The sequence below is a fragment of the Neodiprion lecontei genome, chromosome 3 (assembly GCF_021901455.1).
Source record: "Neodiprion lecontei isolate iyNeoLeco1 chromosome 3, iyNeoLeco1.1, whole genome shotgun sequence".
In the NCBI taxonomy this organism is placed as follows: domain Eukaryota; kingdom Metazoa; phylum Arthropoda; class Insecta; order Hymenoptera; family Diprionidae; genus Neodiprion; species Neodiprion lecontei.
This window is the reverse complement of record NC_060262.1, coordinates 42,118,560-42,142,217: the sequence shown is the minus strand read 5'-3', so window position 1 is coordinate 42,142,217 and position 23,658 is coordinate 42,118,560. Positions and strand designations below refer to the sequence as shown.

Sequence of the window (23,658 nt, the reverse complement as noted above, 5' to 3'; positions counted from 1 at the left end):
GGCTCTCCCCGTTTCCCGAAAATGAGACTCGATTTTCTCGCGGCATTTGATTTGATCTATCATTTCGCTGTTTAATTGGGCATTCGCTGATTAAGTGACCGTAGTTTCTGCAATATCGACAGTGTTCGCGTGGTTGTTCTGTCTGGTATTCGTCAGGTCGGTTCGAATTGTAGGGCTGATAATTCGTTTGCGGAGTATAACGCGTTTGTCTAATTATTTGATTATCGTCGTACTGATTTGGACGCTGGTTTCCCTGTCTGAAATTTGGTTGTGACCTCTGCGGGCTAGGGTCCCTTGAATAAGTTCTTTCACGGTACGAGTTATTGCTGGGATAAATGTTTCCGCGGTATTGATTGTTCCCTTGATAGCGATTTTCGCGATATTGATTATTTCTGGGATAACCTTGTTGATTAGGGGAATTCGACCTTCGATTACTGTAATTGTCCTGGTTACTAAAATTCGAAAGTCCCTGTTGCCGATTGGGACGATTTTCTCTTGGATCGTAACCGGGTTGCGGTTGGTAATTTATTTGACGATTTTGATGTTTCAGAAATTGATTTCTCGAGTTAGTGTTATTTTGAAGTTGGTAGGTGTTCGAGTTACGTCGAGGATCCGAATAAGCGTCTCTCGAATTATAATTATTCCGATAGTCTGCTCGATTGCCTTGGATAACATAAGTTTGATTCCGAGGTTTATGGTGGTCGTAATAGCTTTTATCTGAATTGTATTGGCAATCGTATTTATCGTGGTCGTTTGCTCCACATACAGCGCAATTATATTGTTGAAACATCGCGTAATTTATTGTAGCGTCCTGAATTGTGCTAGGTTGATCTCCTCGTCTAAGTTGGATTTTAATTTTCTCCTGTTTTTCTATTTTCATCGCCGCGTCGACCAGTTCTTTCAGAGTACCGGGTATTGTGGGGATTTTTCCATCGATTTCAGGTCTTAATCCGCGCAGAAAAGCGGCTTTGCCGTCCGCTTCGGTATTTCGCGTAAAAATTTCGAAATCATCTTTACGTTGTTCTTGCAGGAATGCCTGTCTTATATTTTCCATCGCTTCGCGTACCCTTGATGCGTACGTCACGACGTCTTCATTCTGTCTTTGGAAAATTTTCCCTAGTTCACCCTGACACAGATTAACGGATTTCGCTGGTCCATAAAGCTCATTTATTCGCGCGGTTAATTCGTCTACGGTATCGAACCGTTCGTTCTCGATCACACGTCGAGCTACTCCCTTGATTTTATTACGTATTATTCGCGCGAGGCTTAATTCGACTTGAGGCGGGACCATTTCGCGTGCATCCTTGCATCCCTGCACAAAACTTCTAACCTGGGACGGATTGCCGTCAAACACCGGGACTGCCTCTAAGGCATCCTTAATTGAGATATAATGATAAGTCGGTGCGGGTAAGGCGGTTGCGCCTGTACTTGCAACGGGTTCGCTCACCATTTTAAATTCCTGAGGAATCTTAATATGTGTTTGGGATTGGTTTTCCGAATCAGGCGTTTGAATAAGTATTTGAGTGGGTTTTTCTGTTTTTCTCGAGTTCTCCGGAGAATTTTTATTCGTTGGATTAGAGTTTTGGCTGGAGATTTGCGACTGTTCAGGATTTAGACCTGAGGTTCCCGACGCGTTCGTCTCCTCTAAATTTTCTAATTGTCCTTCGAATAATTGGGTGCCCTGCGTACTAACTTGTGATCTGAGTCGTCGGTCTGAAGGCGGACTATGTACTACGGCTGTGCGTTTTTTATCGGCAGGAGGGTCTTCCTTTCCCATTTAATGTTGGGATTGCACAATCTTTTGTTAATAAGGTTTATTTTCAATTTTAGATCCCGTGTCGGAGAAAAAGGAGGTAGGAATCGTTGGAAGTTTGAACGGGAGGTATTTAGAAATAATTTTCGCCTTTTTCCTAATCCTTGCGTCTTCTTCGCTAATCGTTCTAGGTCGCGTTGGGGGTTCGAACAGCTTATTTCTTTCTTTTATTCGTTCTTCTGTATTTCCCTTGCAATAGCAAATATCTTCAGAAGTTCTGATGGTGTGGTTAGAATTCTGCGGTTTATTGAGATAAGGCTCCTTTACAGAGTCCGGGATTTCGTGCGGATCGCTTAATATAATCGGCTGAGTATATTGTTCCCAAAGCTTCGCTATGGTTCCGCGTTTTCCTCCGTTTATTTCGTTCGATTTTGGGAGCATTCGTTATGAGAACAAAGGGTATTTGTCAGAGGTTTCGATGAAAGGTTGAAAACTTGGTTCGACAGGGTATTTCGATGAAAACGAGGGATCTCGGCGATACAAGATCCCAGAAGTTGCGATATTGAAGAAATATTTGAATGGGAAATTTCCAGAGCGGATGGAAAAATTCTTGATTTACTCATTGATTTTTAGGATTTTGGCGAGTTAACGGGTATTAAAATTCGAGTTTGTTTAGTCATTTTATTAAATCGAGCGAGATTAGGGTGATCTTCAGTTCGTGTCGGTAGCGCGCAAAAATTCCGCCGTCCGTCGGTCGCTACTCGCGTCACAAAAAGTTTTTCGCGATTATAACGTTTGGTTTCCCGGCCGATGCACCAGAAAATTTTTATATGTGACGTCGGAACGGTACCTAGTGGAAATCTCCAGATGTTAGACACCGGAAACATTCACACGCAGCTACAGCCAGACTCACATCAGTAGTTTGGGTCACCAATTACCGATTAAGTATTGAAATACACCGGACAACGGGCATTCTGTCGCTCTAGTCGAACGAACCGAAGAGGGAGAAATTGTTGGATAAAAGATTTAATTTGGCTTACCTTTTTGAGAGTATTCTGGATGCGATGACTTGTAGATTGGTGAGAGGTTTTAGTGGAATAACTGACTTTAATATATTTGGATATTTTGACTAACTTGGTTTATTTTATAAGTTTGATATTTAAAAGTCACAAACGCAGAATTACACAGTGTAAGATCTTAGACTTAGTAAAAATGGAGTTGAAGCTCGCTGAACTTTTGGGCAGAGTAACGTTGTATGAAAGTTTTAATGCAAAAGGCTAAAGGATTTTACCGCGAGACTGTACCGGAACTAGATGACGAATCTGGAGGTAGAAACACAAGAGAGCGATCGAGTGATCGGTCGCCGTTTTTATAGGGGTCGATCGTTGCGCAGAACGATCCCCCTCTCTAGTTTTTTGGTCGCCTTTGCGCACCTCCCCTCTTTTCTAGGAATTCTAATTAGGGCACGACATCTTCGCCGCATGCACGCCTGTGATCTTATTTCTTTAGCTATTACTATATTGTAGGTTTTTACGTATGGTATATCGCTGCTTGGTGCGGTGGTGTAGGTGCGTGGACTTGGTTCCGTAGTTCTCCGAACTGCGTGAGCTTTTCGTTGTGTCGCCAGCCCCCTTTGTGGCGCCAGCCCCCTTTGTGGCGCCAGCCCCTTTGTGGCGCCCGTCAGCCACTTAACTACCTGTCTACCTCTGAATGTTTTTTGCTATCTTGCTCGTTACAAAGCCCATATTTCATTTTGGTTACCTGTCGTTTGTTAGTTTTATAGTTATATCTATATAGAATTGTATATGTATTATAGTCGACTACTGTCGTTGTTAGTTTTATAGTTGTATCTATATAGAATTGCATATGTATTAAAGTCGACTACTGTCGTTGTTAATCTGGAGTACAATAGCAATTGTTTATGAACATAGTTTGTTATTTGTTTAGCATTATTAGAATCACGCTGCTGCGAATATCTTTAGTTGTTTGTGTTATAACTATCTTAACAGATTTAGGGTACTTAGTAATTTGATGATTCATAGCTTTAGAGCAGGTTTACATGTGTGCTTTTGTATATGATTCCCTTCTGTAGTTGTTAATTCTTATATTGATATAAATCGGCTTGGAAGCTTCTAGAACGTTTTCGTTTCGTCGGTAAGTTTCCTAATGTATTCTCTAGGTAAGGCCCTGTATGGCTCCACATTGGAGATCTGCATTGCCTTCAAAACGTTGCGCGTGTTGCCTACAATACGGCGTTGCGGAAGAAGGTATAGTTCATGCTGGGTAATTAGCATTCACGGTTTGATGGTTTTGCAGCCTCTGGTTTTATGGGTTGCAGCAGTGCTATCTTTACATTATATTGGTTATGCATTTATCTATGGTTTTACAGTCTTCTATACTCCAGGCTATATAGTAAAGCGTATGTTGCTTAAGTATAGCTCTCAGCTCCGAATGCACAAATGGCATTGCTGAGTGCTATATAATAATTGGGTATAATTGTGTTAGTTAATTATAGTGTTAATGTGATAGTGATATATAATAACGTATAATAATATTATAGTTCTCTGTAGTACGAAGATCTCGTAACATGGTTTGTAAGCCTTGGCTAGTGAATTTCATAGTTATTTCCATCTAGGGGTATTCCAAATAGTTAGACAGTCGTTTTAATTTCTTATGGTTACAAGATTCTCGTACTTCGAGTTTGGTTAGTTGATAAAAGTAACATGCAGTAATAATAATCGATAAAACATACGGACGTTCCGGTCGGACGTTACACTATCCTGGATTCTGGGAATAGGGGTTTCTTTATTTGTGAATTATCCGTGATTTCTCTTCCCATGTTTCCGGTGTTTAGTCTACTCGATTATCTTAATTACTGCAGGTGTTTATTACTTTGGGTTATTACGGTTGAGATCGTAAATCAAAGGTTTTATGTGAAAGCTAATGTTGAAAGGTATAACGGTTAAATGGGAAAAAATATATACCATGTATGTTATGAATATGACTGATAAAATAACGGTTAATCTAGCGTATGAGGACTATCGATATAAGAATTTGGACGTTATGATGGTGACTATGTGTGTTAGTATTAATCTACGACTATCGGTAAGAGCACGTAAGGCTCTCTTATGGTAACTGCACGCTGGTCAGGTAGGGCGTAGGGAGGGCGCCGCCGTGGATACCGGCTGGCACGTAACACTGCGGAAAAACTAAAATATTTTGATCTCAACGCAGTGCGGTGCGGCGTGCCGGAGGTTGCCGCTGCCGGACTTGCGCCGGGCTCCTGATTGGTCACCGCAGCATTTGCCGGAGCTCAACGCATACATGGTGTGACGTCGGAACGGTACCTAGTGGAAATCTCCAGATGTTAGACACCGGAAACATTCACACACAGTTACAGCCAGACTCACATCAGTAGTTTGGGTCACCAATTACCGATTAAGTATTGAAATACACCGGACAACGGGCATTCTGTCGCTCTAGTCGAACGAACCGAAGAGGGAGAAATTGTTGGATAAAAGATTTAATTTGGCTTACCTTTTTGAGAGTATTCTGGATGCGATGACTTGTAGATTGGTGAGAGGTTTTTAGCGAAATAACCGACTTTAATATTTGGATATTTTGACTAACTTGGTTTATTTTATAAGTTTGATATTTAATAGTCACAAACGCAGAGTTACACAGTGTAAGATCTTAGACTTAGTAAAAATGGAGTTGAAGCTCGCTGAACTTTTGGGCAGAGTAACGTTGTATGAAAGTTTTAATGCAAAAGGCTAAAGGATTTTACCGCGAGACTGTACCGGAACTAGATGACGAATCTGGAGGTAGAAACACAAGAGAGCGATCGAGTGATCGGTCGCCGTTTTTATAGGGGTCGATCGTTGCGCAGAACGATCCCCCTCTCTAGTTTTTTGGTCGCCTTTGCGCACCTCCCCTCTTTTCTAGGAATTCTAATTAGGGCACGACATCTTCGCCGCATGCACGCCTGTGATCTTATTTCTTTAGCTATTACTATATTGTAGGTTTTTACGTATGGTATATCGCTGCTTGGTGCGGTGGTGTAGGTGCGTGGACTTGGTTCCGTAGTTCTCCGAACTGCGTGAGCTTTTCGTTGTGTCGCCAGTCCCCCTTTGTGGCGCCAGCCCCCTTTGTGGCGCCAGCCCCCTTTCTGGCGCCCCTCAGCCACTTAACTACCTGTCTATCTCTTACTGTTTTTGCTATCTTGCTCGTTACAAAGCCCATATTTCATTTTGGTTACCTGTCGTTTGTTAGTTTATTAGTTATATCTATATAGAATTGTATATGTATTATAGTCGACTACTGTCGTTGTTAGTTTTATAGTTGTATCTATATAGAATTGCATATGTATTAAAGTCGACTACTGTCGTTGTTAACCTGGAGTGCAATAGCAATTGTTTATGAACATAGTTTGTTATTTGTTTAACATTATTAGAATCACGCTGCTGCGAATATCTTTAGTTGTTTGTGTTATAACTATCTTAACAGGTTTAGAATACCTAGTAATTTGATGATTCATAGCTTTAGAGCAGGTTTACATGTGTGCTTTTGTATATGATTCCCTTCTGTAGTTGTTAATTCTTATATTGATATAAATCGGCTTGGAAGCTTCTAGAACGTTTTCGTTTCGTCGGTAAGTTTCCTAATGTATTCTCTAGGTAAGGCTCTGTATGGCTCCACATTGGAGATCTGCATTGCCTTCAAAACGTTGCGCGTGTTGCCTACAATACGGCGTTGCGGAAGAAGGTATAGTTCATGCTGGGTAATTAGCATTCACGGTTTGATGGTTTTGCAGTCTCTGGTTTTATGGGTTATTGCAGCAGTGCTATCTTTACATTATATTGGTTATGCATTTATCTATGGTTTTACAGTCTTCTATACTCCAGGCTATATAGTAAAGCGTATGTTGCTTAAGTATAGCTCTCAGCTCCGAATGCACAAATGGCATTGCTGAGTGCTATATAATAATTGGGTATAATTGTGTTAGTTAATTATAGTGTTAATGTGATAGTGATATATAATAACGTATAATAATATTATAGTTCTCTGTAGTACGAAGATCTCGTAACATGGTTTGTAAGCCTTGGCTAGTGAATTTCATAGTTATTTCCATCTAGGGGTATTCCAAATAGTTAGACAGTTGTTTTAATTTCTTATGGTTACAAGATTCTCGTACTTCGAGTTTGGTTAGTTGATAAAAGTAACATGCAGTAATAATAATCGATAAAACATACGGACGTTCCGGTCGGACGTTACACATGGAGTCTTAGCTTTCCTCTCTTTCGCACTCGGGGACACTTTCCATGCTTTTTCCGCTGCCAAGCTTTCTCCATGGTGTATGCTCTAAGCAATCGTACGCGCTCCACTGTCAGTGATATTTTGTGTGGTAAGCGTGAAACCGACAAATCCGACAGAAAGGAGTCTTACCGACGCGGATTACGTTGCGAACTTCATTATCTTCATGCTAAAGAGAGCCACCGAAGTTGCGATCCCGATCCTCAAATGACGCGAGTTTGTTTACTTGTCATACATTTACTGACAGCCAGATAAAGCCACGGACTTGGTTAAAGCAAAACGATCAGGAACGTCCGCATATTTTGATAACAGGTGAAAATGTTTCGGGAAACACCAAAGATCGTAATTGAAGATGCGACGGCGCCTAGCGCAGCTTACGCGCCCAGCGTACGCATGGAGGATTTAATTGATAAGTTGAAAATCCTCAATTACGACACTGAATTCGTACAAAATATGAAAATGAAACCTATAAACAGGTACGGTCTTCTTACTAACTAGGATCCTACTCATTTGCCTGCGTAATTTTTTCACCATGCGATATTAATTCAACAGGCATTACTTTGTTGTTGCGACCAATTCGGGGGAGCAGTTTTACATGTTTACTTCGCTTGCTGCCTGGTTGATAAGGAAAAGTGGAACGAGTTTTGAACAGCCGCAGGAATACGATGATCCAAACTCAACTATATCCATGATTCTCGATCACCTCAGAGCTATCGACGTTGCCGTCGAATTTCCTCCAAACAAATTAAAGCAGGGCGCTGGCGAGCATGCTATTTATGTATTGGACTGCCTCGCTGATCAGGCTATCAGAATTGTCAATTTCAAATGGAAAAAGTAAGCAGGAATGATATGAACAGGCTTGAATTATACCTACATTATTATTTCAAAGGGCATTGTTAATGTTTGATTCATGGTCTTAATCATTTTGTATTTGGGTGCTCTAGTTTAAAATCAAACCTGCAAAGATCTGCCTTTCGTTTTGTAATTTTCAGATTTCACAAATACGTTAAATTATATGCTTCCATTTATTCTATGTAATGTTATCACGAATGATAGTCAACATGCCAAATCGAAAGCCCAAAGTGGTTTCCCTTGAAACACTACGGATGAAAGTAGATCGCATATTTCAAGTGTCTTTATTGATGCAGAGTTGAAATACCCCCAGAAGATCCTACACCGGAACCTGAGATAGAAGATGACGATGCGGAGTTGATACTGGAAAAAGTTGAGGAGGAAATGTTGGCTGAGTATGAGGAGGAGGACGAGGATGACGTTTTACATGTAGATGACATAACTAAATTATATGGACAAAATATGGTAATTAGTAAACTAATTCAGACTTTGACAAATTTTTATTTGTACATTAGCGTCAATTTAGATGGTCGACAGAAAAACTGTAAATGCATTCTGTTACCTCTCAAATGATTTCACCGAAAATGCTATGATTAAAAAAAAATAAAAGTGCATGGAAAATTGAATGCAAAAAAATCCTAATTTTTTTAATACAATATTTTGTAGCTTGACATTCAGAAGCCGGAGAATATCCTTGAGTCTAAAACAGACATGGAAGAATGGAAACTCGAATTAGAGAGAGTCTTACCTCAGCTGAAGGTAACTGTAAAAACTGGTAAGTATTCAAATAATTGATTGATTGATTTCATGTATAGCGACGTGGTTTTTCTCAAAACCTTTCCTGGTTGTTAAACGTTTTTTATTTCAATTTCTGTATCAGAAATATATAAAACTTTCGTAATAAAAAAAGTTCATCATCTACAGATTCCCGAGACTGGAGAGCTCACTTGGATCAAATGAAACAACATCGGTCAAACATTTATGCGAATCTTGGCAATACAAAGAGCCAATTAGAGAGGTTGCATTCCGACATAGCAAGTACGTTGGATAAGATAAAAACACGAGAAATGTATGTAAACAGACAACTGGAGCCTGTCCTAAACGAATTTCAAACATTGCAAGTAAGCAAATGGATTTACTGTGATCTAAGACAATGTGATAAAGTTCACACAAGCCATAAAGACTACAGAGGTATTTACTGAATTTCATCATTTGGCATTGTCTCTGTGATCAGGAGGAAATGTCGAAAGTGAAGGAACAGTACAGAGACGTCAGTGGTGGAGTGACTGAGAGAACGAGAACTCTAAATAAATTAACTGACGAATTAGAGCAAGTTAAGCGAGAAATGGATGAGAGAGGATCAAGCATGACAGATGGAAGTAAGTAACAATTGCAGTTCAATACTAAACAATTTGAATTAGTTAATTATGGATCGTTGAGTGTGGATGTAAAAAAATTTTTCAACTTTCTTCCTGCAGCTCCCTTGATAAATATCAAAAAAACGATTACAAAAATGAAGAACGAAATCTCGGAGATGAACGTCAGAATCGGTGTTCTTGAATACAGCTTGATGTGCACCAGAGTTCGTGATCGTACTCAACTTCAGGAAGATATGAACAGTACAAGCAGCTCGTTGATGATTTGAGGAAAATTCAAGGTCATAGATACCTAAAGTTCGTGCATATTTTTCGTGTGCGACTGAAAGATTTGCGGGGGAACTTTTCTATCCGATCAGTTAATATTACTGTCTTTGGATTATTACCTAGGTTTTTCATACTTGGTATTAGAAATGGAAGTACTACAAACAGCATATCTGCATATTATTCATTTTCTCTTATTGAGTATTTAGTTTCGTTCCATAATATGTCTGAAGAAAATTTTTTCGGTAGCTGAATCTCTGGGTGAAAAAGAACGGAAAACAAATTGATCATAGCCACTATTAATTAATCCGAAAGACGTTTCCTTGACGCTATCATAGTGCCTTGTTCACCACCGTTATCAGTACCTGAGATCCCACCGAAATAGTTGATAAGCTATAACTATAAACGGAAACTACAACCGTGTCTAGGTAAAGATCATTGCACGGTTAGTAATAAGACACATCGCAACTTATAAACTAGTCAGCATAAATTGTTATCATTCCTTTGACATAAATGTATTTATTAAATTAATGATTCTCAGTCTTTCGCCGCTCATATTTTACATAAAAGTTATACGATAACCGATCACTTGTAGGAGTTATGAACGAAGTTTTTGCTGTGAAACACTATAGCCATGCATCAAGCATCGAAACTAGGTTTGTAAATTAAATTATGACAAAGTTCCGAACTCGCAGTTTTAAATTTAGTTATAAATCTATGATTACCTATCTTTTACCAAATTTTATTCCGTTGCGTCTAGTAGCAGTGGATAGAATATACTAAAATTTTGATGAAACTAGTGCTTAAAAGTCAATTTCTACGCACTAGTGTTTTACGCTCGTCAAGACATCCTTATTTTATGCGCACTTGTCACAAAAATTATTAGTTTTCGTATTTAGAGTGTAACTATTTAGAAGATACCAAACCCTAAACAGCTTCCGATACTGTGTAATAGCCATAATTCCTGCAAAACTTTGTATTTTAAAAAAGTTCTTTACGTTTTTTGTAAATCGCCATATTAACACATTCGTAACTGGGCATTCATTTTCTTTGTTTTCTCTGTTTTTTTTTTTTCACTCATAGTTCTGATTGAATTATTGTTTTTTTTTCTGCAGTCTCTTGGGTTTACAGTTTTTTTATATTTTTGATTACATAAACGCGGGAACGTGCTGAGATCGAGCAGTCAATCACCCATCAAAGTATCGCCGTATAGATACATATCGCATGCCGAAACCAAAACCGTAACATTTGGAAAAAAGTTTACTTACGAATATATGTTCAAATTAAAGTATTAAATGGTACTACATAAGTTTTGACGGAAGTGTCGAAGAAACGAAATTTTTTTAGTTACTGCAGTTTGATTTTGGTCCTGAGATATTATTCAGACATAAGTCACCCTCCTCAACTTCCCACTCTCTCCACGCTCTCTCCCGCTCGTAAGCAGTGTAAATCACTAATTCTCGTATTCCTTTTACGAGCTACGAAAGCATTCAGTGATGCGGTTTCCGAGTGTACAGATACATTTCTCTTGTCGCTGTTTTGCAACTATCCTTTGGAGGTGCTTATAAATCGAGTGTGCGAAAACCGTAAAACGACGTGTAGATAATTATACTACAGCAATAAAGCTTCCCCGTGGTTTTCCTCGTCCAATTGTAATTCGGATTAATCGAAGCTACCGTTTCCTCCCTCAAGATTTACGCGGTCCAACTATCGCCGCAGGTAATAAATGATCGACAATCGAAAATAATGGTGGATGGACATTAGACTGTAATAATACTAACGATAAGATTTTAAAAGCGGTTCTTACAGTTGAATATAAAGTATACCATTCCTTGGCAGGTTCATTATAAATTAAAATTTAATCATATCTAAGCGATTATGGTTTGTGTATAATGAACTTGTTATGTTAAAGCGCGCAACTGTCTGATATGGGACGTCACGCGCTCTTGCGCTGTTCCGTGTATTCTGATTGAAGTTTTTTTTTATTTTTTTTATCACTATATATTTATCCAGTTCTCGACGGTGCAGTAAATTAAGAAAACCGCGTTTTTTTCTTGTCAATTATTTTACCGCGAGAGTCGTAACATTCACGACAAATAACACGCTGGATGCCTCACGCTTGCAGCGTTTACACGTATGGGAATTTTCTAGTTATTGCGTTGAAGATCATTCGATGTGAAACTTTTCACTTTTCCGTTTCGCTGTGAACTATAACATCACAGTTTCTGCCACATACGCATAAAATAATACGTACCTATTCACATGTATGTATGTGTCGCAATGATACAGCTTTCTCTTCGCTGCACGGCTGAGAAACGATCGATATAAATTTTTCGTCAACACAAAACAATTTGAATTGGTATAACAATTTTCTGATGATAGAAGTGTTGCTACTTGTGGCGAATGTCGTTCGGGAAACGATTGACAAAATATTGCGAAGTAAATGTATTAATTATGCGTATAAATGACGTCGTCTGCATAAACGGGTGAAAGTAATTTCGAGGTGTTCATTTTAAAATAATGTTTATACGCTACAAGAGCTCGATATCTAATACGGAAGGACTATAAATAAAATGTTCTAATTGTAAAAATGTTTTAACGCAAGTGATATATATCTGTATTTTTATCCGTATCTGATGCTCAATTTCTTGACATCGAAATGGATCGAAAGATGCGCCGATGTCCAAGTATCAATTTCATAGGAAAAGTGATTATAATTATCGATTAAAAACTCATTATATACATAAGTTCTCAATTTGTCGAAGGTTTTCACATGCATTGTATATGGATTGAAATTTAATCAGGGTTACGCTGATTAACCTTCAAGACAATTTTCTCGACTTCACAAAGTATAACAATATCGGCCAACGACCGATGTATTAGATGCGTTAATTCTTTTCTGCACAATGTCGGAGTTAATTAGTCACGATCGCGTGATACTCGAGTCACTCTCAATGACAGCAACGTGATTCATTAAACATATTTTAATTTCGAGACGACGTGCTCCGAAACCTTCGAGAAATTGTTGAAATCAATTTCCCAACCAAGTATCGAGCATAGGTACAAAAGTTTTTCACACAGCGTAATATGTAAGCTGGTGAAAATAATTCTATGAATTTCTATGAAAATTTCTACCAACTTTTACGGAAACTACTATGCAAAAGTGTAGGATTTCAAACGATTCGTAGTTTTTGAACTTAGATTTACAAAAAAATTCGTGCTTTTGTAAAAAGTACGAAAAACTAAGAATCGTTACGAAATCTGAGCTCAAAAACTACGAGTCGTTCCAAATCCTACACCGTTGCAAAGAAATTTCCTTAAAAGTTGGTAAAAATTTTCGTACGAATTTATAAAATTATTTTCACCAGGGCACTCACTTCGAATAAGATAAGAAGAAAGAGAGGAAAAAAAGGATCGATAGGCAGGGCCGGAAAACGAGGGCGTGCGGTAGATACGGAATGACGAGCCTAAAGACTGACGATGAGTATAGTTGATAACGCGTACATCTGTGATACACGCATCTCTATCTCATGAATTGACCAGGGATACTTAACATCGTTAGGTCGTGTTCAAGCCGCGATTAGTCGCCAAATTTGTAACGCTACGAGAATGCAAATGAAACGAGAGAGCGTTATAACGAAGGCAGATCGTCTGCGGACTTTGAGCGGCATGAGATCGTGAAATCATGTGGAAGTAGTAATTCTCCGTCAAGATCGGTCGTATATCTCCGTTCACCCAGTTTTTTGTAGCTGAGGATCGTCGTTGTTGTCGATTATGGTGACCGTCTTATCGGATTACTTTAATATTATACACTGCATACATGCATGTACGTTACACCTCGAACGACGGGGAGGAAGAAAGGGAAGAATAATATAGAGAGAACCAGAAGCGGATCTTTATTTTGGAATCCCAGCAGTCGATGCGTGTACGTTTCATCGAAGAGTGAATACTTGCTTGCGTACGTGCCGTGTTTACGAAGGATGAAACGGAACTCTTGACTATTTGACAATATCCGCCTTGCAGAAATATGACGTATATCGATTCTTTTGTTTTCACTCGCGCGGTGATGTTGACGGCCTTTATACGCGTATGACACGGTCTTCTTTGTAGTTGAAAGTGTCCAGTTATCGAAAACGAAACCGATTTTCTGAATAGGAACGTCTTGAGACTGAACCAAGCCGAAGACAAGTTCTCGATATTTGATGATATAGATGAGAAAGTGTAGTTTTACGACTAAACCCCCGTTCTGTATAATTTATTTAAACTCACAATCACATGGCAAGAATAACAGAGATCAGCCGACGCTGTGAAGCTTAGCCGCATTGCAGACATGTGATACATCAAAAAATTTGCTCGTGTTGATGTTATCGGGCGGTGAAGCGGCACTTACTGAAAAAGTCTCATCGCAAATAGATAACTACAATCCCGGCATATTATGCAACTCAAAATTATCAATCTGACTCTATCCAAGGATCGATAATAAAGCAAATTTGGTGTATCAGCAATAAAAATTTCATCATAAGTAATGGCGCTGGCCGAGAAGGGGTCAGTCGAGTTGCGGACGATCAACACAAATAACAATATTTTCGGATCTTCCGTCAAGTAAGGCAAATCGTAATAAGATAATGTATTCATGGTCGTAAGATTATAATATATCTGTAAAAGCTTCCTGGTCGAGTATGTTCATGTATGATAAATCGTAAAACGTTATGACGGAAATCAACGTGTTAATTATTACATGATTTATCTTGTAAATTCGAGACGAGAATACAAAGAAAAAAAAAATTACGTAATGAATTATCAAAAGCACGAATCATCGAATATACTAGATCAAAAATCATACACGGTTGTCTATACAACGATTCTTGATCTAGTATATCTGACAATTCATAACATTACATGATTCGAGACACGGTCATTTTCGAATAGGGTTAATTGTAGCAATATGCTGTATTATTACATCACAATATACAAGAGACTCACTTCACAAACGGTAAGAATTAATGTCATTATACAACTGTAATTAGTAATTGTAGATAACGTATTTGACGTACATTGAAACTGAACCCAGTTTGTGATTCATTATTATTCGATCGATCATGTACAGCAAATACATAGGTACACCCTTTTCGATTTCGTTCGTTTGCATTCAAGGTTATCGTAAACGTGAATCCAATATTGCAAGATTCGATACATATACCTATGTAAATGTATATATATATATATATATATATATATATGTTCTTACGGTTTGTAATAAATTATAACTTGTAATAACGATTATTGTATGGCAAAATTATTCATTGTGCAACGGCTGGTTCGGTGGTTTTGTTCATACTGATTATGGTATACAACTGGAAATATTTACAAACTTGCACAACTGAAACGCTTGAATCGCGTATTTATTGCAATGACCCGTGTTTTTGAATCTACAACAGAAGATACGAGCTGTATGTCGGACGTAAGGATTTGGTCGTATTGGGATTATAGTACGGAAATATTGGAATTATTAATATTCGAGTGGCAGAAATAATTAATGATAATAGATACGTGGCTAATTGTGTTCTTGTTTACTTTTTGTTCGTGAAATGCGAGTTATTTTAAACACGCATTTAAATGGCAATAACAGATTTTCTGTGAAGAGGCGTCGAGGTTTAAGCATAATGCATTTCGCAGTTTGACCGTCCACGGATTTCAATGATAAACTATCAGTACCGGTATTCTTCGTGAAACGATATATTTAAGCCGGCATATGAATCAAAAACTGACATTTTTCCCTCATCAATTTTAAGGAACTAATTCGCTGTTCGCGAACTCTTTTAGTTATAATCAAAATTCAAGTTTCGCAGTACATATCTGCAGCTTTTACAGGCCGGTCGGAAATTTCCATTGCTGTACGTATCTCTGACATTTGTTTCATCTGTAGTTTCTGCTTATCACCTCAAGCTACTATTCCATGCAGTATTATTTTTAATATTCGTTTTGGACTACGGTGAACTTTTCTAATTAGAAAAAATTGTAATTTATAACAATAATTTTTCTGATGTTGGTTCATTGACTTTATACACTGAGAAAAAAAACGAAATATTTGTATCCAACAAATGTATTGATGATATTTGTTTCAATAGTCCTTAGCAGATAATTCATTGATTCAAAAAAATGTCTGATTGTCGCAATAGTAATAAATCTTATTTAAAATAAACTTTTTCTGCTGCAAGTAAATCGCCATTTGAAATGATTAAATGTCTGCTACGAACTATTGGAATTAACGTTTCCTTTCATTCGACTATTTTACGTTTAACCGTATTTCTATTTTCTACTTCTATCTTTTTTTTTTCTTCAATCGGTTCTTCAGTTCTCGTATCGTGCTTGCAATTCATCTTTCGTATTTTGAGAAGTCTTTTTTCTTTTAAATATATGTATACTACGAGTACAATTAGATTGCCTACTCGAATTAAGCAAAGTATCGAAAATCAATTTTCACTCAATAAAACTGGTGTCAGTTGGTTTTAGATACCGGTTTTGTGAATTTTTTACAATACTCGACAAACTATGTGCCGTTTTCAATGAATTTCGATCGTCGGCTATATAATAGCAGCGTTTAGCCTGATAACGACGAAAGTCTGAATGCAAACGATTTGTTCCACGTGTTTTTATACAATATACTTACACTCAGTTATCGTGACACGTCGCGATCGTTTACGTATACCAGAGATTAATAATTATTTGCAAATAAAACGTGACGTCATTAATCATCAATTGTGACACAGTATAATATGGTGAAGTTTCTATTTGCTGTAGTTCAGAAATCGCGAAAGAACCATCGATTATGACAACGGAAGCATCAGCGAGTGCAGGAATTGCGGCAGCAACACGTAAAGACTCAGGAACTGCAGGAAATAAGGGGTAAGAGATGCATCGAGCTGCACTTTATCCGATTACATCGTAGTAAAAATTTGAGGCAATTGCTTCGTGATTACAGCGATGATTAATGTTCGACGCATGTTTGAACTAATTACAGTTGGTCATAATTTTATTTACTACTTTCATCAAATTTACATCGTTATACCGGGTGTCCCATTTTAATCTTACACCTGATTTACATCGGAAAATACGACTCCAATCGAGTATTGAGTAAAATGAAACTTTTAGGGTTCGAACGGGGACGTTTAAATAAACAACATTATCTTGCTCCAGAATAAAAAATGGCGGCGTTAAGATGGCCAACATGTTTTTTTTTCAACTGGAAACACGACGTTTTTTTCACCAAAAAATTTGTCAGATCACAACGAACAACTTTTGTGGGAAAAATGTCCCCATCCAAGTTCACAATTTTTAGGCGAGGACAATTTTTGGTTTGCGTGTGCGTGCGGATCACTCACAAGGATTAAGTCTCTGCGGCTCGTCACTTCCGCAGTCTTTTCAGACTCCAAAGCCTCCATGTAATTAAGTGTACTCTGAACACTTTCTAAAGGTGTTCAAATATTCCCCCATTCAGCATTCAGCGAGCCGCAAAGACGCAATCCTTGTGAGTGTTCCGCACGCACACGCGCACCAAAGATGGACGTGAATGGTCAAATTTTTCTCTCAAAAGTTGTTCGTTTTGATTTGACAAATTTTTTCGTGAAACAAACGTCATGTTTGCGTTTAAAACGATAAATGTTGGCCATCTTAACGCGATCATTTTCTATTTTTAAACAAAATAAATTTCTTTTTTGAACGTCAACCTTCGAATCCTAAAAGTTTCATTATACTCAATACTCGTTAGGAGTCGTATTTTCCGAGATAAATCAGGCGTAAGTTTAAAATGGGACACCCGGTATTTAAGTTACGTTATTCAAATAATTGCAAGCCTGCAAAATTGTGCAGATTTATTGCGGAATGGTATACTTATATTCGACAAGTCGGATCTATATCATCTAGATATAGGAAAAGTGATCAGCCCATCCTAAGCTTGTCTGGAAAACTTCATCAGTTATTATGTAATGTGACATACTTTGATGAATTCGTTAATTGCTCGTAAGACAAATTATATTCAGTAACCCTATTTGCCGGAGTGATAAAACAGCAATGTCACTATTTACGCCATAATCAGATATAATTACTTTACTAGGATAAAGTTTTGAAATTGTTTACCGATGAAAGAACTTATAAACAAACTTGAAAATAACTGATATGCCACAATAATTCCACCGAAGATGTTGTGTTTTTTCAACAATAGTAATTAATTGGAGAAAAGTAACTATAGCGTAATATAACGTCACATTTGTTCAGTCCATTAATTCTAAACGTACATAACTAATTATGCAGTGCTACAAATCTTATTTTCATCAATGTTAATACTATCTAGCACTATTTGTTGCAATTGAACAATTGGAAAAGCTAAATGTCAAAGTTGAACATTAATTTCAAAGTCTTGCGACTGATTGTCAATTATGATGCATGACCGTGATAATCAGTCTCGTTTCGAGATCTGGAGTAAAGCTTAATTCTGTTGTAAACGTGATCCTGTGGAGAATACTGAATTATTTTACGTTCCTGTAGAAAACGCTGAACCGGTTACGGAAAAAAATTCCATTCTACTCGAAATGATTGAATTCATTTGATATTTGACGATCTTTAAAGTAATTCATATTGACAAACAATGATATACGTTACGGATCTATTATACATATTATGAATATTGAGATGTATACTAAATGAACGAAATGAACACAGTTTACAAACACATACTTCACTTGCCTGAGACGTTGATTCTTCCGGCAACGCCTGAATTTAGCTTTTAAACATGAGTCTATTCGAGTCGAAGTTATGAAGTTTCGAATCCAGAGCGCAAGCATTGAGTTACTCTATTCTATAAACGAGAGCAAGCCTTATGGCTAAAAAAATTGAGTAGTAAGCCAGCGACATATACAATTATGACCGATCAGTAGGCGATCTGTAATGCCGGCCCGACTGCGTTACTTATCGACAAGAAAAACTCTACAGCGTTTTCGCTTACCGACAGATGCTGAAATTTACAGAATTACGGACGGACACTTGAACTCTTAAACAGAAGCAAACGTTAGTGGTGGCCTATCTCGACTATTGTAAACACATTTGTTGACCTATGGCTGTTCGTATGACTCACGTTGATTTGGATAAATTGGTTATCTCAAGCTGAGCACTATCTGCTTTTACCAAACTGATGTCAAACTGCGGTCAGGCTTGAGCCTCGCTTTGATACGATATGCGATTATCATATCAGTATTCTTTTACAGCACGTCAATGCAGAGGCAGGAGCTTCCTCCGCGATTTACAGTGCCGTGATACGTAAAAATACAGTAACGGTGTCAAGTCCATTGTAAGAATAGGTCACGTGTGCGAGCTTTAGTATGAATCAGAATAAAACTATATGTAGCAGTTAAAACTCATTCGATATCGCTTAATCAGATATCGATTGCCCAACTTTGAACCTAACGAGAATCAATGATAACACGCGAAGTTCCGACGCAAGAAGGAATTAAAATTTGTAGTGAACAAAACGATTCTGCGATGTCGACCGTTCCTCTTTTAGCGGATTATCGAGCTCGGCGAGCTGCCGATGACAATAAAAACCAGAATGTATTACGGTGAGACATTTCTAATTTTAAATGTCATGTGCTAATTGAAAATTGTAATAACAATGGCACGATTTGAGACTGTGTTTTCGTATCTCGTCGTAATTCAGTACGTAGCTTTTGTCATTACAGGTCAAAGAGATTGTTGCATTTTCATGAATTTCATGAATTTATTTAGTAATTTCTTTGTTCCAGCAAACCAGCCAAAATGCGACCATCCAAAACAGCGATAATAATTTTGTACGTAGTCGGGGCACTATTGCTAATCGGAGGTATCGTAGTTGGATTATCTTGGATGAGGATATTCAATCATATACTCCTGAAGGTGAGTTGCTGATCTTTACTGTTGAATTTTTATGCGAATTTTCAATACCTTTGGAATCTTTGTCTTTTTTTTTTAAATTAGTGCGTATACCTAAATCGATGAGATGATTATTTAATTCCAGGAATTAATATTAACGCCAACGTCGACAAGTTATGATATGTGGAAAGAGACACCGATTCCTATGTATCTGAAATTACACCTTTACAATTGGACCAATACCGAAGAGTTCTCTAATAACGCTACTACAAAGCCTAATTTCGTGGAAATGGGCCCTTATGTTTTTAGGTAACTCAACGCACAGACCGTACAGATACCTATGTTCAATTTATAACTAAAAAATTTTTGACCTGCCAGAACGAAATAATCTCTGCTTACTTCAACTGGCTGCTTCACTTATCATAATTGATTAAAATTTTGAATATTTCATTTTATGCGACAGAGAAAAACATATAAAAGTGAACCAGACTTGGAACGATAATGGGACAATAACATTCCAACAGCGGAGGATATGGCATTTCGATGAATCCATGTCAAATGGAAGTCTTGATGATGAGATAACAAATTTAAATGTTATCGGTGTGGTAAGTTTATTTCCAGGTTACTGTAGAATGCAATTCTTAGTTTGGTAAAGATTTGTGTACCGGGTAATCTTTTGCAAAAGCGCTGTGGGGCGCTATAGTATACAAAAAGAAGGATGTATGAAAAAAGATTTTAGATTAGCGTGCTCATAAGAAGAATAAGGATAAAAATCAGAAAAAAAAATTAACCGACAATATTTGATGACAACAATAAGTCAGGAACATGTTACAATCCTGGCAGTTGCATTAATTTATTTACTTGTTTGTAGACAGTCGGTCACTTTGTACGAAATGAGAATATCGCCGTTCGCTTGGCAGTGAACCTTATGTTGGAAAGATATGGAGAGAGTTTATTTGTCACCAAGACTGCAAGAGAACTTCTGTTCGAGGGGTATTCCAACGCATTTCTTGATTTTGTTCACACTTTGGATATCCCTGGTGTCAATATTCCTTTCGAAAAGTTTGGATGGTTCTATGGGGTATGCAATTTTATATCAAAAATCTATGCCATGCATTTGGTTTGGAAATCTAGTGTGCTACATAGATTCAAGAATTTTATTTAAAAAAACATTTTCTCAATTTCGCAGCGTAATCTTTCAGACACGTACGACGGCGTGTTTAACATGCATACTGGCGTGGAAGATGTGTTAAATCTAGGGGTATTAGAAAATTGGAATTATAGGAACAGAACCGATTTCTGGAGTGGTGAATGCAGCATGATAAGGGGGACGACTGGGGAACTATGGCCACCAGTCGACCGTGACGAAAGCATAGAGATATTTGCCCCAGACATTTGCACGTGGGTGTCATAATGGAATTATCAGTTATTTTACCACACCATTTAAGATCTGATAAAACGTACATTATTGGATCGACATTTCAGATCACTAGTATTGTCGCGTGCTAATGATACCGAAATCTTAAACGTCGAAGGGCACAGATACATCACTGACAGAGCTACGTTCGATAATGGTAGTACAGTCCCATCCAGAGCCTGTTATTGTGTAAAAGAACCGTGCCAGCCAAGCGGAATGCTGGATGTATCAGAGTGCAGATTTGGCGCACCTGCTTACGTTAGCTTGCCACATTTTTATCAGGCGGACGATTACTATGCTAATGCCATAACCGGAATGGAGCCCAGAGAAGGAAAATACAACTTCGAAATGGTTCTAGAACCAGTGCGTATTTGGCAAATGCAAATTTAATAACAACCTTACACCATAGAAATTACTTTGATTTCATTGAGAGGATAAATAGAAACAGGGGATACTTCATAAAGTACAGTTTTGAGTATACTGTCATTCAGTCCCTTTTCACTTGCAGCTCATCAATCTAAATTCAAGATTTTCTCAATCTTCGGTTTACCATCTATGAAAACATTCATCGATGTATAACATGTGTACGAATATTTCAGACCACGGGAATTCCACTGAATGTCAAAGCGCAGATGCAGATTAATATTCTAGTTGAACCAGTAAATGGAATAGCGTGAGTAAAATTTGTTCTGGCTTGCAAATAGACTAGACTTCATCTTGATATTCCTTAGTTAATATAAGATTAGATGAATATAACAAAAAGGATAATTGATAAATGATATCCTTAAGTTGGGTAGGTCGTTGATTTAAGTTGAGTGTGTTTATTGTGTGTTTATTTTCAGATTGCTCACTGGCATCCCAGCAGAAACGTATGTTCCGATGCTGTGGTTTAGCCAAGAAGCTCAATTATCAGAGGAGCTGGCAAGCCGAATGAAAATGCTGCTTGAGGTTCCTATGTTGGGCCACGTGGGGTTCACTGTTATAGGTGCTATCGGACTTGTGCTACTTTCCATTGGTATCTGTTTGTGTATTTGTCGAAGATGTCGAAGTGAAGACAATCAGTCGTTAATAGATGCCGAGGATTCCAACAATCCGTCAAAGTCTGACCCAGTGCAAACGTGATGTTAAAACATTTTTACAGCATATTAAACATCTTTGAGTTTTAATTGTTTAACATACTATGTTAGACACCTTTTTGGTAAATATACACACGAAGAGAACAAGCAATACTTCAGAACGATGCAGCTTGAGCTCCTACTTGTGGAAATGATGAGCTTTAAGATATTACACAAATTTGAATATGTATTAGACGGTCAATTTTATCCGGATATTAGGACGCCGTAATGATATTTTAATCTATTCAAGTCAAAAAATTTTTGTTTAAATTTACCAATTGTAAATATAAATCAGTTGATTACATATGAGTGAATCGTGTAGCGTAGTCCTTAAAAAGGTAATTTTCGAATTTCGACCGGCTTAACCCCCAAATTGACTCCACATAATTCAAAAATAATTCCGTAATTTTTTCAGATTTCTATCTCAACTCTAGCCTGTGCCCCAAAGAGGGTGGATTCCATTCAATCCTTTCGGGGGCACATCAAATTTACCAAACGAATTTAGATGAAATTCAGATTCGAAATCAGTGATCCAAAAAACCTCCCTATGCCAAATTTCATCCAAATCTGTTTGGTAGATTTGATGTTACCCTGAAAGGGTTCACTATGGAAATCCATTCTCCTTGGAGCACGGATTAAAGTTGAGATAAAAATCTGAAGAAATTAGGGAATTATTTTTGAATGATGTGGCGTCAATTTGCGCGGTGAGCCGACCGCAATTCAAAAATGACCTTTTTAAGGACCATCCTAGTGAACACTCTTTTCAATAGCATTATGTAATGCATCCCATGTGATAGACAAGTGCCTGAGGAGTAAACAGTGTACCTACTGTAGGTGTCTCGTTCAAAACGAAGCTTTTGACCAGAACGAGTGTTCATCCCGGTTCAGTTTAGTACGTAAAAGATTTGTCTTCGACATGGCAACCCTTGATTATTACACTAATCAATCAGTTATACTGTCAATCGAATAAGTTTCGAAATTCTCGCGTTGACTTATGTACATAACTTTTATCATTTAAAAATAGAGCTTACCGATTTTGTTACACATTGCCCATTGCCCAAATACAATTACTTTTGTAGTGCCGTTATCGTTGAAGTCGTGAGAACGTGCGGATGATTTTCTTCTAATGGTGTCGAAAATCTGTATGAATTTTGCGTATTAATGGGCTTTGCTAAGTTACATTAGGTTAAAATATATACCAGTACTCGTTATTGCTTACTTATATTTAATTCTGACTGTTCAATACTCCGTGGGAAGACACAAGAGAAGAAAACCTCCGAAAAGGGGAGAAAAATCAAGCAAGTAAAAAGATATTCCCACGACTTGGAATGGCGAATTAATAGAGTAGGCCATTCGCACATATGTCAACTATTTTTTATTGTGATAAAATATGTTTGAAATAAAAATATGTATTTATTTACAAATATAACACCCATTTTTTCTATACATTAATATTACTCATACGAAACTAATACTCATAGAGAATCTGAAACGTTGTCCACCTTTCTAGAATTCAACAGGTTGCATGTACGTATATTTTCACACTCAGTTGCATGTTCTTAACAGAGTTTGACTTTATCCTGGTCAGTTTTGGTACGGCTCATTGATTTCTTCTAACATTTCACTTTCGCTCTCATTATTACTACTTTAGACTTTATACTTGAATCT

General features: G+C 37.6%; 2 protein-coding genes across 8 annotated transcripts; both read left to right on the top strand.

Annotated features, from left to right (window-relative positions):
* The first annotated feature begins 7,084 nt into the window (after window positions 1-7,084).
* On the top strand, window positions 7,085-10,101 carry LOC107217734 (intraflagellar transport protein 57 homolog). Its single transcript, XM_015655375.2, has 7 exons — window positions 7,085-7,542; window positions 7,619-7,900; window positions 8,215-8,383; window positions 8,585-8,693; window positions 8,843-9,039; window positions 9,153-9,297; window positions 9,397-10,101. The coding sequence occupies exons 1-7, from the start codon at window positions 7,385-7,387 to the stop codon at window positions 9,561-9,563; spliced, it is 1,227 nt and encodes a 408-aa protein (XP_015510861.2). The 5' UTR covers window positions 7,085-7,384; the 3' UTR covers window positions 9,564-10,101.
* A 602-nt stretch (window positions 10,102-10,703) lies between these two features.
* LOC107223141 (protein croquemort) lies at window positions 10,704-23,419 on the top strand. Of its 7 annotated transcripts, none has more exons than XM_046735218.1 (10): window positions 10,704-11,277; window positions 16,360-16,464; window positions 19,353-19,482; window positions 19,604-19,767; window positions 19,922-20,063; window positions 20,330-20,539; window positions 20,648-20,859; window positions 20,944-21,238; window positions 21,475-21,548; window positions 21,718-23,419. In XM_046735218.1, exons 2-10 carry the CDS (start codon window positions 16,388-16,390, stop codon window positions 21,995-21,997), a joined length of 1,584 nt encoding a protein of 527 aa, XP_046591174.1. In that variant the 5' UTR covers window positions 10,704-11,277; window positions 16,360-16,387; the 3' UTR covers window positions 21,998-23,419. The 7 variants fall into 7 exon arrangements, with proteins under 7 accessions (XP_046591174.1, XP_046591177.1, XP_046591172.1 ...); XM_046735216.1 differs by lacking the exon at window positions 10,704-11,277 and adding an exon at window positions 13,460-14,160; XM_046735222.1 differs by lacking the exon at window positions 10,704-11,277 and adding an exon at window positions 14,488-14,551.
* The last annotated feature ends 239 nt before the right edge of the window (window positions 23,420-23,658 follow it).

What these genes read in the sequence shown, in the direction of transcription:
- LOC107217734 (XM_015655375.2), top strand. Translation starts at nt 7,385, where the DNA reads ATGTTTCGGGAAACACCAAAGATCGTAATTGAAGATGCGACGGCGCCT. An exon ending in GTCAATTTCAAATGGAAAAA is followed by an intron (nt 7,901 to 8,214) that starts GTAAGCAGGAAT and finishes TTATTGATGCAG; the next exon opens with AGTTGAAATACCCCCAGAAG. An exon ending in ACGAATTTCAAACATTGCAA is followed by an intron (nt 9,040 to 9,152) that starts GTAAGCAAATGG and finishes CTCTGTGATCAG; the next exon opens with GAGGAAATGTCGAAAGTGAA.
- LOC107223141 (XM_046735216.1), top strand. Translation starts at nt 14,084, where the DNA reads ATGGCGCTGGCCGAGAAGGGGTCAGTCGAGTTGCGGACGATCAACACA. An exon ending in ATGGGCCCTTATGTTTTTAG is followed by an intron (nt 19,768 to 19,921) that starts GTAACTCAACGC and finishes TTTATGCGACAG; the next exon opens with AGAAAAACATATAAAAGTGA. An exon ending in ATTTAAATGTTATCGGTGTG is followed by an intron (nt 20,064 to 20,329) that starts GTAAGTTTATTT and finishes ACTTGTTTGTAG; the next exon opens with ACAGTCGGTCACTTTGTACG.